Source organism: Tachypleus tridentatus, chromosome 8 (assembly GCF_004210375.1).
Source record: "Tachypleus tridentatus isolate NWPU-2018 chromosome 8, ASM421037v1, whole genome shotgun sequence".
Classification (NCBI taxonomy): Eukaryota; Metazoa; Arthropoda; class Merostomata; order Xiphosura; family Limulidae; genus Tachypleus; species Tachypleus tridentatus.
Genome location: NC_134832.1, coordinates 153001466 through 153025765, shown reverse-complemented (window position 1 = coordinate 153025765; position 24300 = coordinate 153001466). Strand labels below are relative to the sequence as shown.

Below are 24300 nucleotides of genomic sequence, written 5' to 3'. Positions count from 1 at the left end.
CAAGATGTTTGGCATAACTCAAAAGTCCATCTCTAATAACTGATGAAGTGAAAGCTGAGACCACACCATGTGAAGTGGTTGAATAGTTTAGCTGTGATTTCTGCTTTTAAAGAGTTAATTCCAGTCTGCCCCAATTTTCACTTATTCAAATACTATGTATTCATGTATTCTGACACAAGTTGTGTTGAAATATGACAATACATTTCCATTAAGTTTGTGAAACATAAAACAAAAAATTGATGAATTTAAAGAACTAACAAACTTTAGTACACAGATTGACAAAATAAAACACTTAAACCAATCACTATGTATACGTTTTACTTACAACATTTAAAACACTGTAAAAACTAACTTTCCCAAATATACCTTTGTTCATGGAAATGTTCTCCTTTTACATACCTGTACAGTAAAAATGAGTCATACAGTAATTTACCATATTCTAAATTTGGGTCACAGGTATTTCTCTTCCACATGTGGTTATTGCCATAGGGCAATTAACAAGTGATAACTTGTATTTAGCTAAATATTTCTAATCACTGAATCCAGCACTCAATTACAGAGGAAAATTTTAAACTAAATATATGTTGAACTTGTTATATTAACATACATCACAGAAATCAACAAACCCCAGACTAAGCTGCTATCAATAACATTTATTTGTAGCAGCATCATAAAACACAAAGTATAATATTAACGTACAAATTTTTTTTTTAAATTGTAGATCTAGAATATTATAATAGTCATTGTCCTAATCCTCACATGAAAAGAGATAACCAAATGTAAGGAAAGGGATAAAAAATTAACACATTTTTTTACATAATACACGTACTAATTAGATGTTTAATAAAATGTTGCATTAATACTTATCTTTAAGACCTAATGAAAAAATACATCTCAAGTGTTTTTTATAAAAACCCAGATTAAAACATCAGGCTATGACATATAGCTGATTAAAATGTATTAGGAACCATATTGAAAGTTGTACTTAAATATGATAAAAATAAAAAGATAATTAAAACCAGCATTTCATATTCACACAATCTTAAAAATTTAATGGAAGCTGCCAATGGCTTCTATTAAGCTTTTAGAATTGTATAAACATGAAATGTTTATTTTAATTATTTATTAAATTTTAGACAATATTCAAATACCAATCATTTACATCACAATAGCAGATTTGATTTACTCTTCTTTCACTTTACTAAATAAACTAGAATGATCTAAGAAAAATTAGCTTGAAATCACTATCAAGTTAATTTACAAAATACCACAAGAACTTTTACAGTTCTGACCCAAATAATCATCAGAAAGAGCTGCTACTGGTCAAAATGTTGTAATTATTAAAACCAGTGCTTGTCTACCATAAAACTTCCTGTTGTAGTATTTCTGAAATATTACAGGTCAGTAGGTTCCTCATGAAACATAAAATGAAATTACTCTAATATTAATTCAGTAAAAAAAAGTCTGTAGATTATATTTTAATAGTTTGGATACACAGGAAATTCTAGGGCTTGTTAAAGTATATGAATAAAAATAGAGGAATTTAATCTGTGAACTGATAAACTTCCATTATCTGTCTCAGGTGTTTTTCATTAAAATGAAGAAGACTATCATACCCACGTTTATATCTGATATCAAAAGTGAAGATATACTATTCGATAAAAAAAACTTACAGCAAGTACACTTATAGACATTTCTGCATACACTGAAAAAAATGAAACTCCAGAGTTTAAATTTCTTCAATAAAATTGTTTATGTTCATGTAACTTCGTATATAAAATATTTCTCAAATCACAAATGTTTGTTTTGGTATGACTTCAACATGCCTCAAACACAACTGTTAGTCTTTTTGAGCTTTCAGACCTTTTTCTGATCATAACACAGTACTCATAGGCTACCATGAAGGAAAGCTGTAATAGTTTTGTTCATTTTTAATCAATCACTGTTTATGAACATCAGTTGCCATAGTCGATGTACGGATTACGTACAAGTTTCGACAAGTCATAAATTCATAATTTAAACCAGTAATAAGAGCTCTTTTTCTGTTTATACCATCTGTGTAGGCCAACATGGGTTTTAATTCAACAGAGACTGTGTAACAAAATTATAAAAGTGGTATGCTGCTAGAAAACAATGTTCAAGAACAATTACAGTCTTCATTTCTTTTATTCAAAGCTTGTTTCAACACTTTACACTTGTTTATGAATCATGATGCTTTACTGCAGTAGGAACTGTTTTCCATGGAACAAGATGAGGTAGGCTTAGTTAAATCATTTTCCACTCGACCATATCAAATCTTCTTTGATAGATTTTTTTAGGCAGAGTATTCATGATGAAACTTTGTAGAATGGATGGCAATTGACTGTTGTGGAGACAAGTGTAGAGGACGACATTTTGAAAGTATTCTACCTTTCAAAACGTCACCTTCCACACACACACAAATCCAAAAAGGGTTGAATACTTATTAAATATATGTACTTAGAAATATACTTATTTATAATGCTTGTCTATAAATTTGGGATGGTATATAAAGATATGTTTACTGTACATCAGTGATCATATGCATATTAAAACTTTACATATCAAAACAAAAGATAAAATTTAGTTTTATAAATCAAAACATTTATGAGAGAATTTAAGAAGAATGCAAGAAAAATTTGTAATTAATATTTCAACAAGGGTATGTGCTTTTAATAGTTTCTTTTAAAATAATCAGAAATCTTTGTAATTTTTAAAGATGTGAATTTACGTAAGTACCACATTAAAAGTAAATAACCTAATTTGCTGAAGGTACATAATCTGTAGAAACTTCTTCTAAAGGTTCAGGCTATTTCATCACTCAGTAGTTGTTTTTATGCATTGCAATAAAACAAACCATACAACAGGTGGATGAGTGTATGTTGAGAGATAACATGCAAAATATAATGAAATCTTTTTGTTACCATGCTCCCATATAATGCACATAAAACTCTTTAAAACAGGAACTTTTCTATAAGTGTACTTGGTAGCCCCTTAAACTCGCACAAAGTATCTAATCATCCACTAAGACAGGAGATGTTTTACAAGTACACTTGGTAGGCCCTTAACCCACATGATGAACCTTATCACTTAACTAATAAAATCACACTGGAGAATCATGAGGAACAGTGCTATGGAAACAGTGCAAATAGTTAAACCAAGTTCCCTATATTTTGACATGCAAACCAACCCAGATTTATCCAATCCAATAATCAGCATACTCAATAACAGTGTCCTATGGACAATCAGTGCAAACCACTTCACTCACCAACATATGTAGGTCATTAGCAATGAAAGATAAATTTCAAGGTAAAGGTAATACACAGCATATGAGACTGAAATCACAAACAAGTGCTGAGAAAGGGCATGTAATGTAACCTTAATATACTAATTAGGTAACTGGAACAGGCATTTGGGACAAAGGACCAAAAATGATATGAGGAATCCAGAGAGTGCTTGAAACTCAAAGATTATTTCTTTGCAAGTATTGAACAGTAGTTGATAAGGCTACCATATACAGGATGATTGTAGAAGATGGAAAGTCCTTGGGAAAGAACGAGGACAAAAACTGAGTTACGGTTGGTATGTGTGAGAGAAGTGAGTTCAACCCACTACAGTCATCTCCTGTAAAACATGTTAAGCTAGTATGGTAATATGATAGGAGTGATACTAAGAAAGAGGTTCAATGTTTAAAAACAAGGAGCCTCTGGACTAAGTGCTTCCTTAGAAGAAAATACAAGGTATTATCACAGAATTGTAAGAGTGAAGCCTGATGATTTTCATCTTAATTCCAGACCGTGAGGCATTGCCTTCTGAAGAGCAAGAAGGGCTAAAAACATTGTGTGGGAAAACCTGTTGCCCAAGCATAGACCCTCAAATTCCTGAATGTTGGTATATGCGGCTCATTCTCGATGAGGTAGTGGCAGAGGAACATGAATCTCAGCATTGTCCAAAACTAACAACCCCTTGAAACTAAAGAATGATTCTAAGGAAACTGGGGAATCCAGTGAATCAATATTTATGATCCCTTGATTACATAAAAAACAATTAAAAGGATCTATTGTTCTCCAAAGGCACAAAGGATGCGAGTGATGCTTACTTTCCCAAAAGAGAAAGAATAATCTGTGCAGTGGTAGAAAAGGAGGTGATTAAGAGTCAGGTTTGCTGTTCCACAGCAAGGAGCTGGATGGAGACTGAAATCAGACAAACACTGAGAAAGGGCATGTAATGTAACCTTAATATACTGATCAGGTAACTAGTGTATGCATAGTGCTAGGGAATGGAGGTGACGAGAAAAAAAACTTGCATGATTCAGCAGAACCCATGTGATGCCAATGCTAGTCCAAAGGTAAAAAACCCTGAGCTCTACAGTACCTGACCCTTGTGTACAAACAAATGTCAATAATGGTAGCAATCCACTACTATAGCAACATATACAAAGGAGCAGACAACAACAAACTTGGATGTTCACAATCCCAGTAAATATGCCACCTCAAATTGAGGAATGAGTAACTTGTGAACCTTGAAGAATCTAGACACTGATATAGTTAAAAAAGATCTATGACTGGACACCAATCATCTAAGACCCAACACCCAAGAGGAATAAAACCCTGGAAGAATTAGCATGACTTTCTCACTACCTCAGACCATCCAAACTTTATAGATTGAGTAGATAATGTTGGTGAAGACTTGAACTGAATGATTAACCCTGACTCAAGGACCTGTAATGTCCATGGATCTCTCATTAGCACATGCCCGTAAATTCTCAGAGCCAAGCATCCACAGACCCCAAAGGTACACAATAATCATTGCCACCACTGGTAATATTCCAACCAAACAGCAGAACCCATTGAAAATGGACAGAATCTACTCTACATACCAATGTACTGAGAGGCTAATGTCAGAGGTATGAACCCCTGCAGGAACCAATAAAAATCAAGACACCATAGATAACATAGATGAATGTAGATGCTGACAATTGAATCAATATTTATAATAACAATGGTTTCAGCTCATCATTAAAGAAGTTGGTGATCCTGAAGGTTCCAACAGTTTAATGTTAGAAAAATAAAATATTTGATTAAGTCTCAGTATGCTTTCATTACACCTGGCAGTGGTAGGCTAAATCACCTAATTTCAACAACCATGGTAGATATGGCATAACTGTACCTTGATGTAATTGAGAAACAAACCTCCCAAGATGAACCAAAATGTTTGTAAATGTAGAGAAAACAGAATATTTGCTCCCAGCCCTTTCAGCCATCAAGTAAGGTGCAGGCTGAAAAGCAACTTAGGAAAAACTCAAAATATCACACTCTTACTGAACCACCCAAAGAAAACAAGTCACAGAGTTGTCTGAGCAAAATATCACAAAAATATTTAAAAGCAAAAGAAGATGGCAAACCCAATAATCTGCAGTAATTTCCAGAATGTTGATGTGCAGATATCACTGCCCTGGACACCAGACACTGGAGAGAGCAATGGTGTTAGGAACTCTCCCCAACCAAAAAGAGAGGAATTTATGTATAGATACAAGTTCAATTGTGGGGAAAGAGGAGTACCCCAAGTTATGTTGAAGCAACTAAGACATGACAAAGAAGTCTGTAGAATGGAAGGGAGAGACATAAGGGCAAATAAGGGATTGACTCCCCAAGGCTCACTAAAGGAAACACAAACATGATTGATAGGGACTAGGGTTTAAATAGAAGCAAGGCCTCAAAAGTAAAACAACCTCTCATACAGGAAGATGTGGAGACTACATAGTCTATGACACCAAGATATCCATGGTATGAAAACACAAGGAATAGGGTTAAGCCCAACCTGCATATGAACTGAAGAAATCTCCCAAACGGACAAGATCAAAAGTGAAGAGAGTTAGAAAGTTTGATCAGTCAGCCCAGAGAACACTTGAACAGTAATGGAGGTAGCAATTGCCAAATTTGTGTAATAATACATATGAAGACCAAGAAAATGTATGCACTGAGAAAATGACAGCACAATTCTGTTTAAAACAAAAGGTCAAAGGGAAGAGTATGGAACTAAAATACTCATCAATTATGGTAAAAAAGGATGAGAAGATATGGGACAAGTGGGAACGAGAAGAAAGGCATCAGAAATGTCAACCTTGGTCATCCAGAGTTCATGAGAGAAGGACAAATGTCAATTATAAAGGTCAGAAATAAAAGTCAAATGCAATCAGGTACTCTAGTTTCCACTGTTAACAAAAATACCACTGCATCCTGAAGACACTGAAGACAGAGGATTGGAGAGAGAAGAGACAGAGTATAAAAATAAATGCTGGGATATATTATTAAAATGGACTTTCACAAATCAAGGGTCAATGACAAAAGGATACCACAGGTGAGCAAATTTGGAGAGGTGAATGCTGACATGACTAGAATTTGCTCTAAACAGGAATCATAAGCAAATGCTATAATAGTTTGTCCTGCAGAAGAGGGAACAGTTAATGAAAGTGACTGAACAAGGAAAACAAAAGGTATTAGCCCAGCAAAACCCTTGAGAATAGGTATCAGACTGAGGTAGCCATAGCTTAAGGACACAAGAAAGAACACTGGTAAGCAGCCTTAGCCATAGAATCCAAGATTTACTAACACCCTGAAAAACTTGGTGTGTAAAGATCACTGAGATAGGAGAAAGGGAGGGTGGACACCCAAAAAGTAAACATTCTAACTAAGAAGATCCCAAAAAACAAAGAAAACCAGTCAAAATATAAGTCATAAAATAGAGGTCACAATGGAAAGGTTTGGTGAAGATGTGAAGGGAAGAGATACAGAGGAGGAAGAAGTGGAAAGAAAGAAAGAAAAAAAGAACAGTCTCAACAAACTGGGGTTCAAGATATACAGGTCACAACTAGAGGCCACAGAGAAGGTGTCATGAAGAGAATAAAAGCATTTGACCAAGAGAAGCTAAAACAGAAAAGTTTCAGCATGGATATGAGTATCTGATAGGGAGGAGATAAGGGAAGGAAGTCAGCAGATGGAGGATCAAGAAGTAACAAAAAAAAGTCAAGATAATTCAATGATGAAAAGACACAGAATACAACACATCTGATTACTGACTGATTGTTTGAAATTAAGCACAAAGCTACATAATGGGCTGTGTGTTCTCTGCTCACCATGAGTATTGAAACCTGGTTTCTAGTGGTGTAAGTCCACAGACATACTGCTGTACCACTGGAAGAGCAAAACATCTAATCAAACAGTGTATCAAACAAAGGATGAGGAGGAATGTTTCTAATTAAGAGTAGAACCAGAAGCAAAGACTGAAGGTAGAAAACAATCAAAATCTTCCACAAGTTTCACAGAAGGCAATGAAAAATAACAAAAAGGGACTTGAACTAGAGAAGAAGCAGGCAGAATGGAATCAACAAACTGGTGAATAACACCAGCAACATAATAAACTAATAATGTCCTTCCAGTTGTGGTTTATACAGGAGTAGAAGATTTCTGAATATGACCATTTGTGCCCCAGGGCATAGAAATAATGTACACTTGAGAATTTAGAGTAAATCAGCAACCTATGAGTGAATCTGTTCATTTTCCAATTTTATATATACACACTTAAATAGAAAAAGCAAAAAAAAAAGACAAATATAAAAACTTGGATCGCAATCAAGTGAGTATAATGAAAATTTACCATGGACAAAGATAACAAAACATTAAATACACAAAAGTGAGAGCAAACTCTAAAGACACAGAAAATATGTCTTAACTGAGGAAAAAATGAACCTATGAATGTCTATTTGTGTTCACGGAGATTACTGTCACTGGTATTGTGTTGCTTTCCTGTTTGTGGAGGGCTATAGCATCATAACAGTTACACTGTAGGTTAACACAATACATGCAGGTGCTTGTAAGGAAATAGTTCATAATGCAGAGGTATTAGTGACATTTCTGAAATACAGTTTCAGAGAACAAAATGTTAATACAAGCATAAATGGCATAGAATGCTAGAGCAAATGAACTGTATTAATGTTGTAAAACAAATACTAAGAGGATATCAATACTGGTTTTTAGTTTGTGTGACTGATATACATAGTTCTTTTAAATACACAATCCGTGCTTGCACACATGCTAGCTTACACAAAAACCCAAGATTCCTATTGGCTAATTGTAAAGTTGCACTTTTATATTTATATGAGTGCAAAAATGAAAGATATTTAACATGGTTTATACACAACATAACACTATTACATCTCAACACAAATTGCAACAGAAGCCTAAAAATTAACAATTAGGCTAAAATTTAAAGCATGCTTTGTATCTAAAGTATAAGCTTACTGACTATATAATCTATGGTAGTTACTGTTAATATTCATTGCCACAACTATTCATTTTCAGTGCTTTACAGCTAAAACACTGCACAAAAGAAAATAATTACAAGGTTTCACAAAATATACAGACGTAATATAAATACATGCACACATGAAATTTAGAAGAAAAAAACACAACAGCTTATCTTTACAGTTTTGGATACCCAAATTTCAAAAATTCAATATCTTGTAACTAGTTGATAATGTTTACTAATAAAGAGTTCCATCAACAAAAACCTCTATGTGTTTACACAAAAAAATATGATTAATTGGTAGTCATTACATGTTTATGACATGTTTATACTTGAAATCTAAACACAACAACTCCACATTCTGCTTACCAAGTTTTTGTTTCATTCATGTACAACTACATAATATAACAACAGAACTATTTAAGGGATATACCTATTTAAAACTTATACACAGAATTAGTGATCCACATAATTCCGTGGGATTTGGATCATACGACACAGCACACAGTAAGTGGAAGGCTGAAGATTCAATCCCTTTTTGTAGTTAAAACCTAATAATTTCAGTACATACATACAACATGAGTCTATAATATATATGTAATAAAAAATTTACACTTGAAAATCCTGCTTTAGTTTGACAACGTAATGTTACATTTTAATTTTCATATCCTGAAGGCTAAAAAATAAAAAATTATAGTTTCCTTCAGAATATATCTAATAAATATTCTATACTGTCTTTTGAAGATAACAATATTCCACAAGACAATCAATAAACTTGCAACATTATAAATGTCAGATATATCTTTCACACAAATGATATTATTGTAACATTATATAACCATAACTTCTACCAAAAGAGAAAAAATTTGTATCTTACCTAAAAATGGAGTTACAATATTTTTCCACTTATCATGTCCAACAAACTCTTCAGCAATCCTTTCCAGCCCTGTTAAACATACAAATACATGTATATTTCAACTCACAGAGCACCTCTTTTAGTTTTATCAATTCTTTCTTTTCTTGTTTTCAAATAACAATAAAATTAAAATACTGTGTGAACTTTTTGTAAGTAAAAAAAAACAAACATTTTATTTTAACTTCAGAATACAACATAGTACCACTACCTACAAGAAATCTCACACTATAAATTTGTTTAGGTAGTCTAATACACATTTTGACACTAAATTAGTGTGTTAAGACTAGTTTTTCACTCCAATATTTATGCAGTATGAATTTCAAATACCCAGTATGAAATTTTCCCATCTATGTATGTATTATGAACAAACAAAAACACAATGCAGTCCAAAATTTATGTTTTCTGTTCCTTCTTTTCCTATATCAGTTTGATGTACTTATAGTTATAAATCAATATGGCTAATTCACATGGCTTTAAGTTCATTAATAAATGACCAAACTAAAGGAAAGTTTTTTTTATGCACTTCTGTGTAAATTAAGATAAACAATTTTTAAGTTTTTAATTTAGACATATCATGAATAATACAACCATAGCTCTTATACTTTGAAGGCAAACATTGTGAAGAATTACTTTTCACAAGGAATGATTCCAAATGTTTACTCTGCTAATGGATGTCACAACAGGTGATAGAAAGAAAATGAACATTCTGGGCTGAAGATAAGTCCTTTTGGTGGAATTCTGAGTTTCTAAGAACATTTAATTTACTATTTAAAATTAATTTAAACTTTCAGTTGTTTTTCTGTAGTTATTTCATGCTTAATACATTAGTTTTGCTCTAATGAAATAATTTTTTTAGAAGTGACTGATAAATCCCAAAAAGTAACACTTTGAAATCATGAATATGAAATGATAGAGAGGGACTTGTCAGGCTGGATTTATAAGTAGCATATAAAGTGGCAGAGTTGTATTTTTGAACTTAAGTCTTATTAAAAACAAAATCTGTACTGCATATCAACATGACAAAGAAATAATGATTTACATGTTTCCTGCTCCTCAGAAGTTCTCTGGGGGAATAAAACTAATTTTGTACATGAGTTTTCCCTGTTTGTCAGTTTCCTGCATCAACCTGAAGTTAATTTTAATGTTCAAGTTGTGAACTTGAGGGCAATTCCAAGTTAAAATTCAACCCACTCCAGAAAAATGAGAGTATGACCTATGAAGCAGGATTAGAGGCAGGTGAGAAACAAGGAACTTAGACCAAAGCTTCCTAGTCTAAACCAGTAATAATGAACAAATTCACTCATTTTCTATCAAATTTTATTATAATAAGCACTGCAACAAAGAAACAAAGCACCAGTATGAATGATTAAACAAAAGAAACTCTGCAAATTATGTCATTTTTAAGAATTTTTTTCCAGAAAGTATTCTGAAATTTTAGCTACCAAAATAGAATAATTTCAAGCATATACATATAAAATGAAAAATTCAAATCTCTTTTATTATACATCTATAAACATGGTTAAAGAGCAATCAATGAGAACTACATGGAGCATTCCAGTGTCGACACAATAGATTGGTTTGTTCAAAAATTTAAAACTTTTATCACAAGACAGATCTTATACTTAAGAAACATTAATATTATAATGAACAATTATGCAACAGTACCAATGAAAAAACAGAAAATGTTCCATCACTGTCTAATTCTGCAATTATAATAAACATATAACAGGAGAACATTAAACAAGTCATTTAATCTAGTGAAATTTTTAAATGATTATATCTACATAAAGTTAACATTTTCCTGCACTGAAATTATATTTCCAATAAATACTTACCTCCTCTCACAAAATAGGTTTATTTGACTAACACTGCCCTCTATCAGCACAGATTTTCACTGCACAATACTAGCCTACATTTCTGTACATCCACATGCAGCAGCTCTCCACCAAAAGGAACACAACACCACTTCTATCATAACCAGTGCCATTTTCACAGTTGCACTCATTAATCACATTGCTATTAGTTAGAATACTTAAAGCATATATCAACAGAAGTGTAAAGGCTGGGTGGGAAATGTAAGAAGAGGTAAGTACCTATAGGAATAAAATTTTTGTGTAGGAAAATGCTCACTTCCAATGTGATATTTTATCTCTGTTGACAAAATACCTAGATTTCCACAATGAACTAGTGAAAGGCTGATAAACTAATATAATCACCTATTAGGAAGTACCCAAATAGAGACCAGGAATGAAATCAAAGGAGGAAACATCACACCTCAATGAAAGACTGCACTACATCAGGTACTTATGACAGTGTTGTTACTATAAAAGGCAGAAATGTGGATGAATCCCAGAATATGAATGACTAAAGAAATAGGACTCCAGGGTGTCTTAACAGCTAGAATGTGACAGACCATAAGGGTAGCTTGACCTCATCCATCATCAAGGACCATCTAGAATAGTATATCAGATCTACAGTAGATATAGGAACATCTTACCTCTTCATCTTGAAACAAGGATTAGTAGGGAATACAAGTTTCTGTACCAAAATACTTCATCACTTGCATGTATTTTCAACCCAACAGACAGTAATAAGATGAAAAGCGGCAGGAAGACATGTGTGGTCTAAAACTTAATGACAAAGGGTATATAGTTCTTCCAGCCCATGATAGAAAAATCATATCTGGCTATATACAAACTGGAAAATATACTTCATCCAGCTACAACCACCACCACTTCTGCTGGAAGCCAATATCCAGCAGAGAGCAGGAAGAGAGATTGCAAAGCAAAGCTAGGGTGTATCACCAGTCCAAAATCTGGCACCAGCTGCATTTGTCATCCAGTCCACAGCAGAAAGAGGGAAATCAGCTGGAAAATATAAATATTTACTCTGCTGGACCATCTCCAAGCAAGATCTGACCTGCCAAAAATGTGCATCCAGCGGATGGTAGGGAGGAGGAACATCTCAGCTTGAGAAGCAAGCTATAATTATAGAGGTATTATACAAACATAGACACACACACGTGTGTGTAGAATGTTTCACTAGCAAAACCTAGTGGAATCTGGAATTTATCATCAATTCTGTGAAAGGAAGGGCATCTTATCATTGAAAAAAAAAAAGTCAGATATACAGAGTTGTGCAACAACTAAAAACATATGGCATCCAGAGTTGTACACAAGATCAATGGTAGAAAATACTATCTCTCTACTCTCAACTGAGTGGTGTGATTCATTACTCAAGCAGACAGGCCTCAATGATCCATCACTCAAGCAGCTATGAACTGGTAAATGATAATGACTCTCATACACTGCTAGAAGAAAGGGGGAAAAAACACATTGGAGAGTCCAGAACACTGCATCACCAGAGACAGTGCAACAGGTGACCACGAAACCCTATTTCAAAAAGCAGAACTACTACATTGATTGGTTCAATCAACTAAAACCAGTCAGCATCTTGAATTATACATCTGATCCACAGGAGGAAGAGACTCAATGCCACAGAGCAGCAGAAGAGGGCACTGATTATGATAGTAGTAGTGTTGTGCTATTGAAAGAGAATCTCTGAAAGCTCATTTGCATGTGAATATGCAGAAATAAGAGGTAGAAGGCTAGTAACATGCCAACAGGTGACAATGCTAGTCAAGTAGAGCTATTTTGTGATAAGAAGTAAGATACTGTAACAGAATTAGCATTTACTAGTTTTTCCAAAATCTGAGTTTTAATACACTTACCAAAATAAAAATGTTGAAATTAACACTAATTACAAGTCATGTTGTGACTTTTTAGAATTATATTTCAAATTTAAACTGCGTTTTATCAACATACTTGAATATATATAGCACCAAACTATAGTTCAAATAAAATTTTAATAAGTTTAAGACCTTAATTTTATAGGAAAATATTTTAAAATAATCTCAATCTTTCTTACTATGAAAACTGTAACATTTGTTTTAAGTCATTTTCCCTTCTGTAACTTATTTAACACCCCTTTCTGAAAAACAAAGTTTATTGTAAATTACTCACTATGATACAGATATTACAAAAGCAATGCCCAATTTTCATAACCTTCAACCTTATTTGTTTATGGAATAATAAACAAGAAAATCACATCCACTTGCCACACCCATTTGTCACATCATTCTTCACTAATAGTTCTCTAATAGTTTATATTATTTATAACCAACAAAAATTTGCAAAACTGTAATCTATCAAATGACACAGTACATTGTTTTCAGTACAGAATATTGTCTCTTTTGCTTTCACATTGAAAGTTTCCTTCTGATTGTTCACATTTAGAAGCTTTGGGAATTATTTTAAAGTTCTTCTGTCTTAGTTAGAAAGTCAGTTAAATTATAATAGTTACAGGACATTCTTTATTCTGATACATTTGGTGCATTATTTAAGCACATAAAAAATACTTGGTGAACTAGTGCTATTTGTATTAAAAAATAAAGTAAACAAGTTTTATCAGGAACTGACAACAAAACCACAATAAATCAAAAAGAAGTAATCTATTCTTTATCATTATAGCAGTAATTATAATGTAAGAATTAGAAACATTTAGTTTGATTGGATAAAATAATGAAAATTAAAAAGTTTTCATAGAGTATGCCAGTGAATAATTCATGCTATACATCATCCAATATAGTAACACAAGTATCCCCTGAGTGATTTTACATCATCCAATACAGTAACACAAGTATCCCCTCAGTGATTTTACATCATTCAATATAGTAACACAAGTATCCCCTGAGTGATTTTACATCATCCAATACAGTAACACAAGTATCCCCTGAGTGATTTTACATCATCCAATACAGTAACACAAGTATCCCCTCAGTGATCTTACATCATCCAATACGGTAACACAAGTATCCCGAGTGATTTTACATCATCCAATACAGTAACACAAGTATCCCCCGAGTGATTTTACATCATCCAATACAGTAACACAAGTATCCCCTCAGTGATCTTACATCATCCAATACAGTAACACAAGTATCCCCTGAGTGATTTTACATCATCCAATACAGTAACACAAGTATCCCCCGGGTGATTTTACATCATCCAATACAGTAACACAAGTATCCCCTGAGTGATTTTACATCATCCAATACAGTAACACAAGTATCCCCTGAGTGATTTTACATCATCCAATACAGTAACATAAGTATCCCCTCAGTGATTTACAACTTGGTTGGTATTATTATTAGCTAAATACAGCCCAAAGTGAAATAAAATGAACTATGAATGGATGTAAACTATTACAAGCTATTTACAATATATATTTGCAGTTTCCTTTTAGAATCTGCAATCATTCTAGAAAGTAAAGGGTAGTTAAGATTTATTTTATTTATTTCTATGATTGTTATTAGATCAACTGAATTAACTTAATATATTTTATGATGTCATAGAGATTACACAACTCAAATTCTTAAAATTTTCAAATGAAGAAAAGCATTTTAATCTTAAGTGCTATGAGTGATTTTCATGTTAACACTCTTGACTCCATGTATTTACAGACAAATCTTTAGTAAAATTATTTAAAGTAACCAAATTATGTTTTATCTACAAAGAGATCTGTAACACTTAGGAGTCTTATCAAATGTCATTAAGATGCAAACATACAAAAGATTGCAATATGGAAAGTGGTGGCTGCTTTTGGTTATAAGGTCAGTGGTCAGCCATATTAACTCAGCCTGTATAGATAAACGGTGACAATATTTTTCCATTACTAAGCTTAATTTAAAATGAAAAACAAATGCTGATAATATTATGTTAACCCTCTCATTACAGGTATCTTTTTACATGACAAGGTTTTAGTATCTTACATTCAAAATTTTATTGAACTAAGTTTGTTCATGTTATAACAATTAGTATAACATAAAATATTAGCTAATAACCCACATTTTAATAGTGTATAAGTTTAAGTTATTAATTCTACATAAATATTTTTTTTAAAACGTGAATATCTCCCAGTGTGATACATTTCATCTCCATTTTATCCACCACCCCTTGAAACAGTAGGAAATTAAACATAAATTACTTACTAAAAAATTGTTATTGTTCAGGCAAACCATAACTTTTTATAGCTTTCAGTTTTGTTGGGTACAGAGCTACCAACAGAATATCAGACCCCTTTGGCCACACCCTCTATTCGATGATTTGTTAATAGCTCTCTCTCTCATGTTTAATCATATAATACCTATAACCAATATAAAACCAAGATTTTCAACTATTAAATGATGTATTACATTGTGTTATGAACAAATAATCATCAATTTTGCTCAGAGTAAGGACTCCATACCCATGGAAATGTTAACAAATAGCTTTTAAGGGAAATTGTTTACTTCTTGCAATGTAATTAGTTTATGTTCATTTATGCATTATTTAATTAAATTAAAATTATTTAGTGCATTACTACTATTAGTATTAAAAAAGTAGAGTTAAGCATCATCAACAATTGGCAGCTAAAAGAAAAGAAGTTTATGTAAGTACTTTTATTTCTTTAAAATAATGTCAAAAATGTTTCAAGATGTATTCATGTAAGCAGCTTGTAATAACTCATGAGTAATATAATTCAATAGTGTAATATGAGCTGCATGTGCCCCAAATGATATACGACTTACAACAGTGCAAGGTGCAAACAGTAGTTACATGTGGTTCAAAGGACAATAAAATTTAATTATAAATAGATGTTACAAGCTTCAAGCTACTTAGAATAAACAAATGTAGTTTTACCTTACAATTTAAAGTAATTCTAGAATGAAAAAAAAGTTTTTCTTTGTGATTACCAGTCAGCTAAATTGACTGATCCCATAAAGATACAGGGTAAAGAAAATAACAAATAAAATGTAAAGTTCTATTTAAAAACAACATTCAAAATGTACTTAGAGGATTTTAGTGATTATGGAGAGGAAACTGAGATTTTTGAGATGAAAAAAATGATTTTTAATCTTAATATGAAAATTCCTTCTCACACAGACTATTTGAAACAAATCCTTAATGTATTCAAGGACAAATCTTTATTAGAGTTAATTCAAATACTTCATTAAAAAATATAATTTTTTGCAAGTGAAAGAATTGTAATGTTAACCAAAAGACTTCCAAATTTTGTAATGATATACATACTCTATTGAAAGTTAGAAATATTAAATTTATAAAGACAAAATGGTCCTGTGGTCAATCAAACTGACCACGCCCATGTTGACAGAGTTAAAATAATACGACTCAAATTTTCAAATATTTTAGCAATACAAAATTCTTGAATTGGATGACAAAATACCAATTGAACAAGAATTAATGTAGAAGTGATGAGCAGTTTATAGCTTGACAAAATGTTCAGACAGATAAATGTAAAAACAATACCAGTATGTCTAAAGAATAATTCCAAGCTTTAAAGGACACAATTTCAGTGTTTTTCCAATTACAATGGCCAAGTGTCTTATAACCTTTTAAAATGATTACAAACAAATGACAGTTACAGGAGTATTAATTCATGCAACATTTAGGGAAAAACTAATACAGAAAACTATTACTTCAGCGAGTATTATAAATACTAGCAGATCACAGGGTGTTTAGTTTGATTATAAAAACAATGAACTAGCACATATTTATGTGCTCATAAAAAATACAGATATAACCACATTATACAGTGGCAAGCCTCATTTAATGACAGAACATTAAAGATGCTTTACATTATCAGCTGCTGGCCATTTTTTATGGCTGAAAGTTATTGTAAAAACAATTTTCAGATTGATAGAATTAAAAAAAACACACCCAAAATAACAATTTATCGGATACTTCATATGCTGGAAAGAAACAATCCGACTACACTTGTTCACTATAATATGAAAGTAAATAACTGGTACACAGTTCTTCCTAGTTACTGTAAAACTAAGCATAAGCAAGTCTGTTTGTCTTAGCTCAGCACTGAAAATAAAATGCCAAAGAAAATGTAAGGTGATGAATGGGAAGAAGTTACTTGGAACAAAGTTTGGAAAGATGATGATAAAAAAATCATCATTTGAATGAAGAGCCAAACCTAACTGGCAAAGAAAGGTGAAATAACAGGAAAAAAAGGATGGTTGCCATGAAAAGTGAATATGGAAATCACACAATATAACAGAGTAGGGGGCATATACAGGACACAACTGCACAAAAAAACACCAAAAGAAAAAACGTTTTAATACAAGTATTGCTCAAACAAGAAGTGATAGTCTGGTAGAATTGAATAGATGGAGTCAGATGTATCATGTATGTTGCACTCTTATTGGTGAAGGATTGACACATGATGATTTTCATGTGATACACACTGTAATAAGTCAATTCCAAATGGAAGGGATATGGAAGGCTTGTGGCATGCATAAAAAAATATTTTGCATATAAAAAATGGCAATGAACAAAAACAGTTATATATATATATATATATATATTTAACCTAAAGTAACATATCAGTAATCAACTAGGCAACAAGAACAGTTATATATATAACCTACAGTAATATATCAGTAATCAACTAGGCAACAAGAACAGTTATATATATAACCTAAAGTAACGTATTAGTAATCAACTAGGCAACAAGAACAGTTATATATATAACCTAAAGTAACGTATTAGTAATCAACTAGGCAACAAGAACAGTTATATATATAACCTAAAGTAATATATCAGTAATCAACTAGGCAACAAGAACAGTTATATATATGACCTAAAGTAACATATCAGTAATCAACTAGGCAACAAGAATAGTTATATATATGACCTAAAGTAACGTATCAGTAATCAACTAGGCAACAAGAACAGTTATATATATGACCTAAAGTAACGTATCAGTAATCAACTAGGCAACAAGAACAGTTATATATATAAGCTAAAGTAACGTACTGTATCAGTAATCAAATAGGCAACAAGAACAGTTATATATATGACCTAAAGTAATATATCAGTAATCAACTAGCCAACAAGAACAGTTATATATATAACCTAAAGTAATATATCAGTAATCAACTAGGCAACAAGAACAGTTATATATATAACCTAAAGTAACATATCAGTAATCAACTAGGCAACAAGAAGTTATATATATAACCTAAAGTAATATATCAGTAATCAACTAGGTCACAAGAACAGTTATATATATAACCTAAAGTAGTACTGTATCAGTAATCAACTAGGCAACAAGAACACTTATATACACAAGCTAAAGTAACGTACAGTATCAGTAATCAACTAGGCAATAAGAACAGTTATATATATGACCTAAAGTAACGTATCAGTAATCAACTAGGTAACAAGAACAGTTATATATATGAGCTAAAGTAACGTACTGTATCAGTACTCAACTAGGCGACAAGAACAGTTATATATATGACCTAAAGTAACGTATCAGTAATCAACTAGGTAACAAGAACAGTTATATATAAAGTAAGCTAAAGTAACGAACAGTTATGACCTAAAGTGTATCAGTAATCAACTAGGCAACAAGAACAGTTATATATATGACCTAAAGTACAGTACTGTATCAGTAATCAACTAGGCAACAAGAACAGTTATATACACAAGCTAAAGTAACGTACTGTATCAGTAATCAACTAGGCAACAAGAAAAGTTATACATATGAGCTAAATTAACGTACTGTATCAGTAATCAACTAGGCAACAAGAACAGTTATATACACAAGCTAAAGTAACGTACGGTATCAGTACTCAACTAGGCGACAAGAACAGTTATATATATGACCTAAAGTAACGTATCAGTAATCAACTAGGCAACAAGAACAGTTATATATATGAGCTAAAGTAACTTACTGTATCAGTAATCAACTAGGCAACAAGAACAGTTATATATGTAAGCTAAAGTAACGTACTGTATCAGTAATCAACTAGGCGACAAGAACAGTTATACATATGAGCTAAATTAACGTACTGTATCAGTAATCAACTAGGCAACAAGAACAGTTATATACAAAAGCTAAAGTAACGTACGGTATCAGTAATCAACTAGGCAACAAGAACAGTTATATATATGACCTAAAGTAACGTATCAGTAATCAACTAGGTAACAAGAACAGATATATATATGAGCTAAAGTAACGTACTGTATCAATAATCAACTAGGCGACAAGAACAGTTATATATATGACCTAAAGTAACGTATCAGTAATCAACTAGGCAACAAGAACAGTTATATATACGAGCTAAAGTAACGTACTGTATCAGTAATCAACTAGGCAACAAGAACAGTTATATGTATAAGCTAAAGTAACGTACTGTATCAGTGATCAACTAGGCAACAAGAACAGTTATATATATGAGCTAAATTAACGTACTGTATCAGTAATCAACTAGGCAACAAGAACAGTTATATATATGAGCTAAAGTAATGTACTGTATCAGTAATCAACTAGGCAACAAGAAGAGATATATATGAGCTAAAGTAATGTACTGTATCAGTAATCAACTAGGCAACAAGAAGAGTTATATATATGAGCTAAAGTAATGTACTGTATCAGTAATCAACTAGGCAACAAGAACAGTTATATATATAAGCTAAAGTAACGTACTGTATCAGTAATCAACTAGGCAACACGAAGAACGTCAAAATATCTCCAACAGTTATAGTACAGAGAAACCTGCCCATGAGTGTATTTTAAAAAAAAAGTGACATTATCGTATGAGGTACTTACATACAGTATCAGAATAGAGGGAACATTGACACAAGTGGAGAATATCATAAGTTGTTGGTCGAGAAATAAGAGCAGTTTGCACAATGACGAGCAAGGGCAGATTGACCCAAAGCTTATGGGGGAAAAGACATTATATTTCCATCAATTTAACTAAAAGGCAAATTGCTCAAGATGGACTCCAGACATCAGGGAATGGAGAAAACTAAACTGGGTTTTGACTAACATCCACATTGTGAGGAAAGCTGTGGGTCATAAGAAATAGAAGGATAGATGAAACATCATATACCTAAAAAATAAAGTACAAAAAACATGGAAAGCTAAACTGAATCCTTAGAAAATGCAGGGGAATGCACGACAAAACAAGAAGATGGAAACAGGCATTGGGAGCCCAGGTCAGCCTACATAGTTATAAGAGGTTTAGAAAGAAGTGAAACAGTGTCTGGAGATAAAGATTGACCCATGTAACATTCAATCTCTCTACATATAAATCTCCTGTCTGGTCACTCCCACCTGAGGCCTGATATATAGCACCTGTCGCAGCTGAGACATCTGAAGTGTGACATTAACTTTGGAATTTGTGCTTTAACAGTTAACAGAAAGGGCAAATGTATAAAAAAAAGCAATTATAATGAGGTAGAATTAAGGCAATTATACATAAAACAGGGTAGTTTATAAAGTGTAACCACTTTGTGAAGAAACTGGATCTCAAACTGAAATCAAGTCAAAAAAGAAATGCATCCTAGCACAAGCACTGCTAAATGAAAAGTGATAGTTTGGTAACAGCAGAGAAAAAAAAAAAAAAAAAAAGAGTTGCATGCACCATGTCAGTGTACTATTCTCTTATTGGTGGAGAAGTGACACATGATAATTTTCTTGAAACACACATTTGAATAACTTAATTCTTATAATGAGGAGGTGCTTATGGCACATATGAAGAAAAAACTCACATACAGGGAGCAGCAACGAACAAGAATAACTAATCTTGAGAGCAGAAGGAAGTACCATATCAGAGATGACCTGCTTCAAGTATTCCAGATCTTTCTTGTTTACACTCCTAAATGTTCAAGAAGAAATCTGAATGAAGGTTTGGTCCCTTCTCCCAGGTGGCAGAATAACAAGACTCAGAAGAAAACTATTTTCCATTACACACACCACATCACTAGACAAATTAATAAAGAAACGAACTACGTGTGTGTGTGTGTTAAATATTTCATTTCTTTTTTGTCATCTTACTTCACCATATAATAATCTAAATTACTTTAAACATGTTAATAATGTTATGAAATTTTGTCAAATTTCTTATTTAATATTTCAACAAACACATACATACAATCATTAAAAAGATGGTATGATGTATAATATCAAACAATGAATTCAACAAAATGTCATTATTTTATATACTTAAATTAATTTAGGTTACTATATGGTAAAATAAAACAGACTCAAAACCCATAGAAAGAAGCCAACCACAAGCCACTGGGAAATATTTGAACAATAATCTCTAACAATTTCTAGCTACAATCCCCAAAATATAAATAAAAAACAGGTTGCCTAGATAGAGAATCTGCAATCATCTCACCATTTCTAATGTTAAATTTAATTAACCTCACACTTCAGAGAAACATCCTAACAAATTTTAGAATCATTTTGTAACATCTATTTTATAAAATATACACATAGTGCTAAGATACAAGCTGAATACATTACTCTAAAAGAACTGTAAAGCATATTTATATAAAGTAAAAAAAATCCTTATTTTTATAATAATTTCTTCAAGAAAATAGCAGTATCTGTTAATCATACAATAGCTAGAAAGATCTTAAGTCATATATTTCATTCCATAGCATTTTCTATAAACCTCTCACTACAATTAACAGTTCTTTTAGAGACGTTTTGTACCACATCACTAACGTTATTTATGTCATTCACAATACCAAAGCTTTTTGAAATAAATATACCATTCACAAAACTTCTGAATAAATATAAAAGATTAATGGAATTTGATAATCATTACATTAGATTAATCAATCATTCTCCAGTTCAATGACAAATTTCAAACAATTCAACTGACATGAGGAATACATCCATATGTTAAAGGTATGTCTTACATTCTGTTACACTACTCTAACTTGTACTCCAGTGCTGATGCTCTACAAACATATTTCTAGCTCTATTAATTTATATTTAAAAATAAAATAGAATCCAAATTGCACAAACTATTACACACATAAAAGTTATCTGAAAATGGGATTCCAGCTTTGGTATTCCACATACTGTGAGAAGTAAACAACAATTCATACTTTACCCAACAATGTCAATAGCCTCCATACATATGACTGGGCATATGTATAATATATACACAAACTGAATGGATAAAATTATTAAAATATACTTATAACAATTTTGCTAGTGATTAGTATTAGCTTCCATAACATTTAATGATTTATTAATCACAAAATTATTATGAATACATACTATAATAAATATCATCCAGTCATTTAATTACATCCTTAAAAAAACCACTAAAAAAGGCTTAACTTTATGTTATAAAAAGAAATACGAAGAAACTAATAATCTGTCCATATATTCTTTTTCTGCACAATTTCATGAATCGTAGAGATGAAAATAAACTATAAATCATTTCAGAATATTTGGTTCACTATTGCAGGTTTCAACTTAAATTTTACCCAACCGATCTCCATTTGTAAATTTCATTTTGATAATAAGCTCAGCTTTTTTTTTTTTTTTGGTCCTAATTTGTTTTGTTTGTTTTTTCCATTAAATTCCAGGTATTAGTTTTTCAAATTCGAAGCAGGAAAATCAACCAGTAATAAATAAATTAATTAAGATACTTAATGACACTACTTTACACCCACCTACGAGAAATAAAACATTTTTACTCCAGCTTTGAAGTTCCTTACGAAAAAAACGTCGTTTCTTGGCACAACGAGACAAACAGCATTCAGCCATTTTAACGTTTTACTAAAAAATAAATAAAAAATTATACTTCCTTGTTTTCAATAACGCCCTCTTTACTACTCGGTTTGCTGTTCTCTCAAAATAGATAATATCATTCATAGTAGATTTTTAGCCATACATATAATATTAATTTTGTGCTTTTTCTTCTTTGTCTCATTAAAGGAGAATTGATTTAACAGATAAAAATTATGTTCAGAAACGGTCGATTTTATTTGATACCATCTTGTAAGCATATTGACGTCACGCTATTCTGTTCGCTGAGCATTTCCTTACCTAAGTGCCACGCCTCTTCAAGCCTAAGGAGGTCTCTCTCGTTAGTTTTGTTTGTTTGTTTGTTTTTTGGAATTTCGCACAAAGCTACTCGAGGGCTATCTGTGCTAGCCGTCCCTAATTTAGCAGTGTAAGACTAGAGGGAAGGCACCTAGTCATCACCACCCACCGCCAACTCTTGGGCTACTCTTTTACCAACGAATAGTGGGATTGAACGTAACATTATACGCCCCCACGGCTGGGAGGGCGAGTATGTTTAGCGCGACGCGGGCGCGAACACGCGACCCTCGGATTACGAGTCGCACGCCTTACGCGCTTGGCCATGCCAGGCCAGGTTCTCGTTAGTAATATATATACTGAAAACTGTATGAAGTCCACGCCCATCAGTGTATACGCACACATACATACACAGGTATATAATGATGTTTCAAATATCGATCTCTCACAAATTATCATCATATTTTAGCACAAAATAATTTTAGTGTCTCACGTGGAAGAGCTTCAAAAAGAAAATATTACAGATTGTCTTTTCTTAGAAACCCGAGCGATTTCGAATAGATGTGTACTTTGTTCGTGATGAAGAGTGGTGATTTTTTTTACTATCTCTTTCAACGTGAAATTTTATTTTTATTTTTACATGCATGCTGTAAAATTTACATATTTCCCTCACAACATAAATTGAAAGCCATTCTTCATAATACATAGTCAAACTACTAAGCTACATAAGCATTATAAATTTTTGAGATGAAAATTATGATTAAACGCGTCAACGTAAACAAAATGTATTTAACTGGTATCTGTAATTATCATTAAACATAATATTGTAAAGTGTTTTATCCTTGGGCAATGGGCCAGGCATGGCCTAGCGCGTTAAGGCGTGCGCTTCGTAATCTGAGGGTCGCGGGTTCGCGCCCGAGTCGCGCCAAACATGCTCGCCCTCCCAACCGTGGGGGCGTTATAATGTTACGGTAAATCCCACTATACGTTGGTAAAAGAGTAGCCCAAGAGTTGGCGGTGGGTGGTGATGACTAGCTGCCTTCCCTCTAGTCTTACACTGCTAAATTAGGGACGGCTAGCACAGATAGCCCTCGAGTAGCTTTGTGCGAAATTCAAAAACAAACAAACAA

At 32.4% G+C, this 24300-nt stretch overlaps 1 protein-coding gene across 2 annotated transcripts in view; it reads right to left on the bottom strand.

Annotated features, from left to right (window-relative positions):
* Positions 1 to 22956, bottom strand: part of LOC143223767 (mushroom body large-type Kenyon cell-specific protein 1-like) — a 58684-nt gene extending 35728 nt beyond the window's left edge. The window contains exons 1-3 of one of the 2 annotated variants that reach the window (XM_076452173.1): positions 22801 to 22900; positions 20872 to 20978; positions 9200 to 9268 (exon numbers count right to left, since the gene is read on the bottom strand). In XM_076452173.1, the coding sequence (XP_076308288.1) occupies positions 9200 to 9268; positions 20872 to 20929 (127 nt within the window). In that variant the 5' untranslated portion in view covers positions 20930 to 20978; positions 22801 to 22900. Of the gene's footprint in view, positions 1 to 9199; positions 9269 to 20871; positions 20979 to 22800 lie in introns of both variants that reach the window. The other variant, XM_076452172.1, reaches the window with a different exon arrangement.
* Positions 22957 to 24300: the final 1344 nt, after the last annotated feature.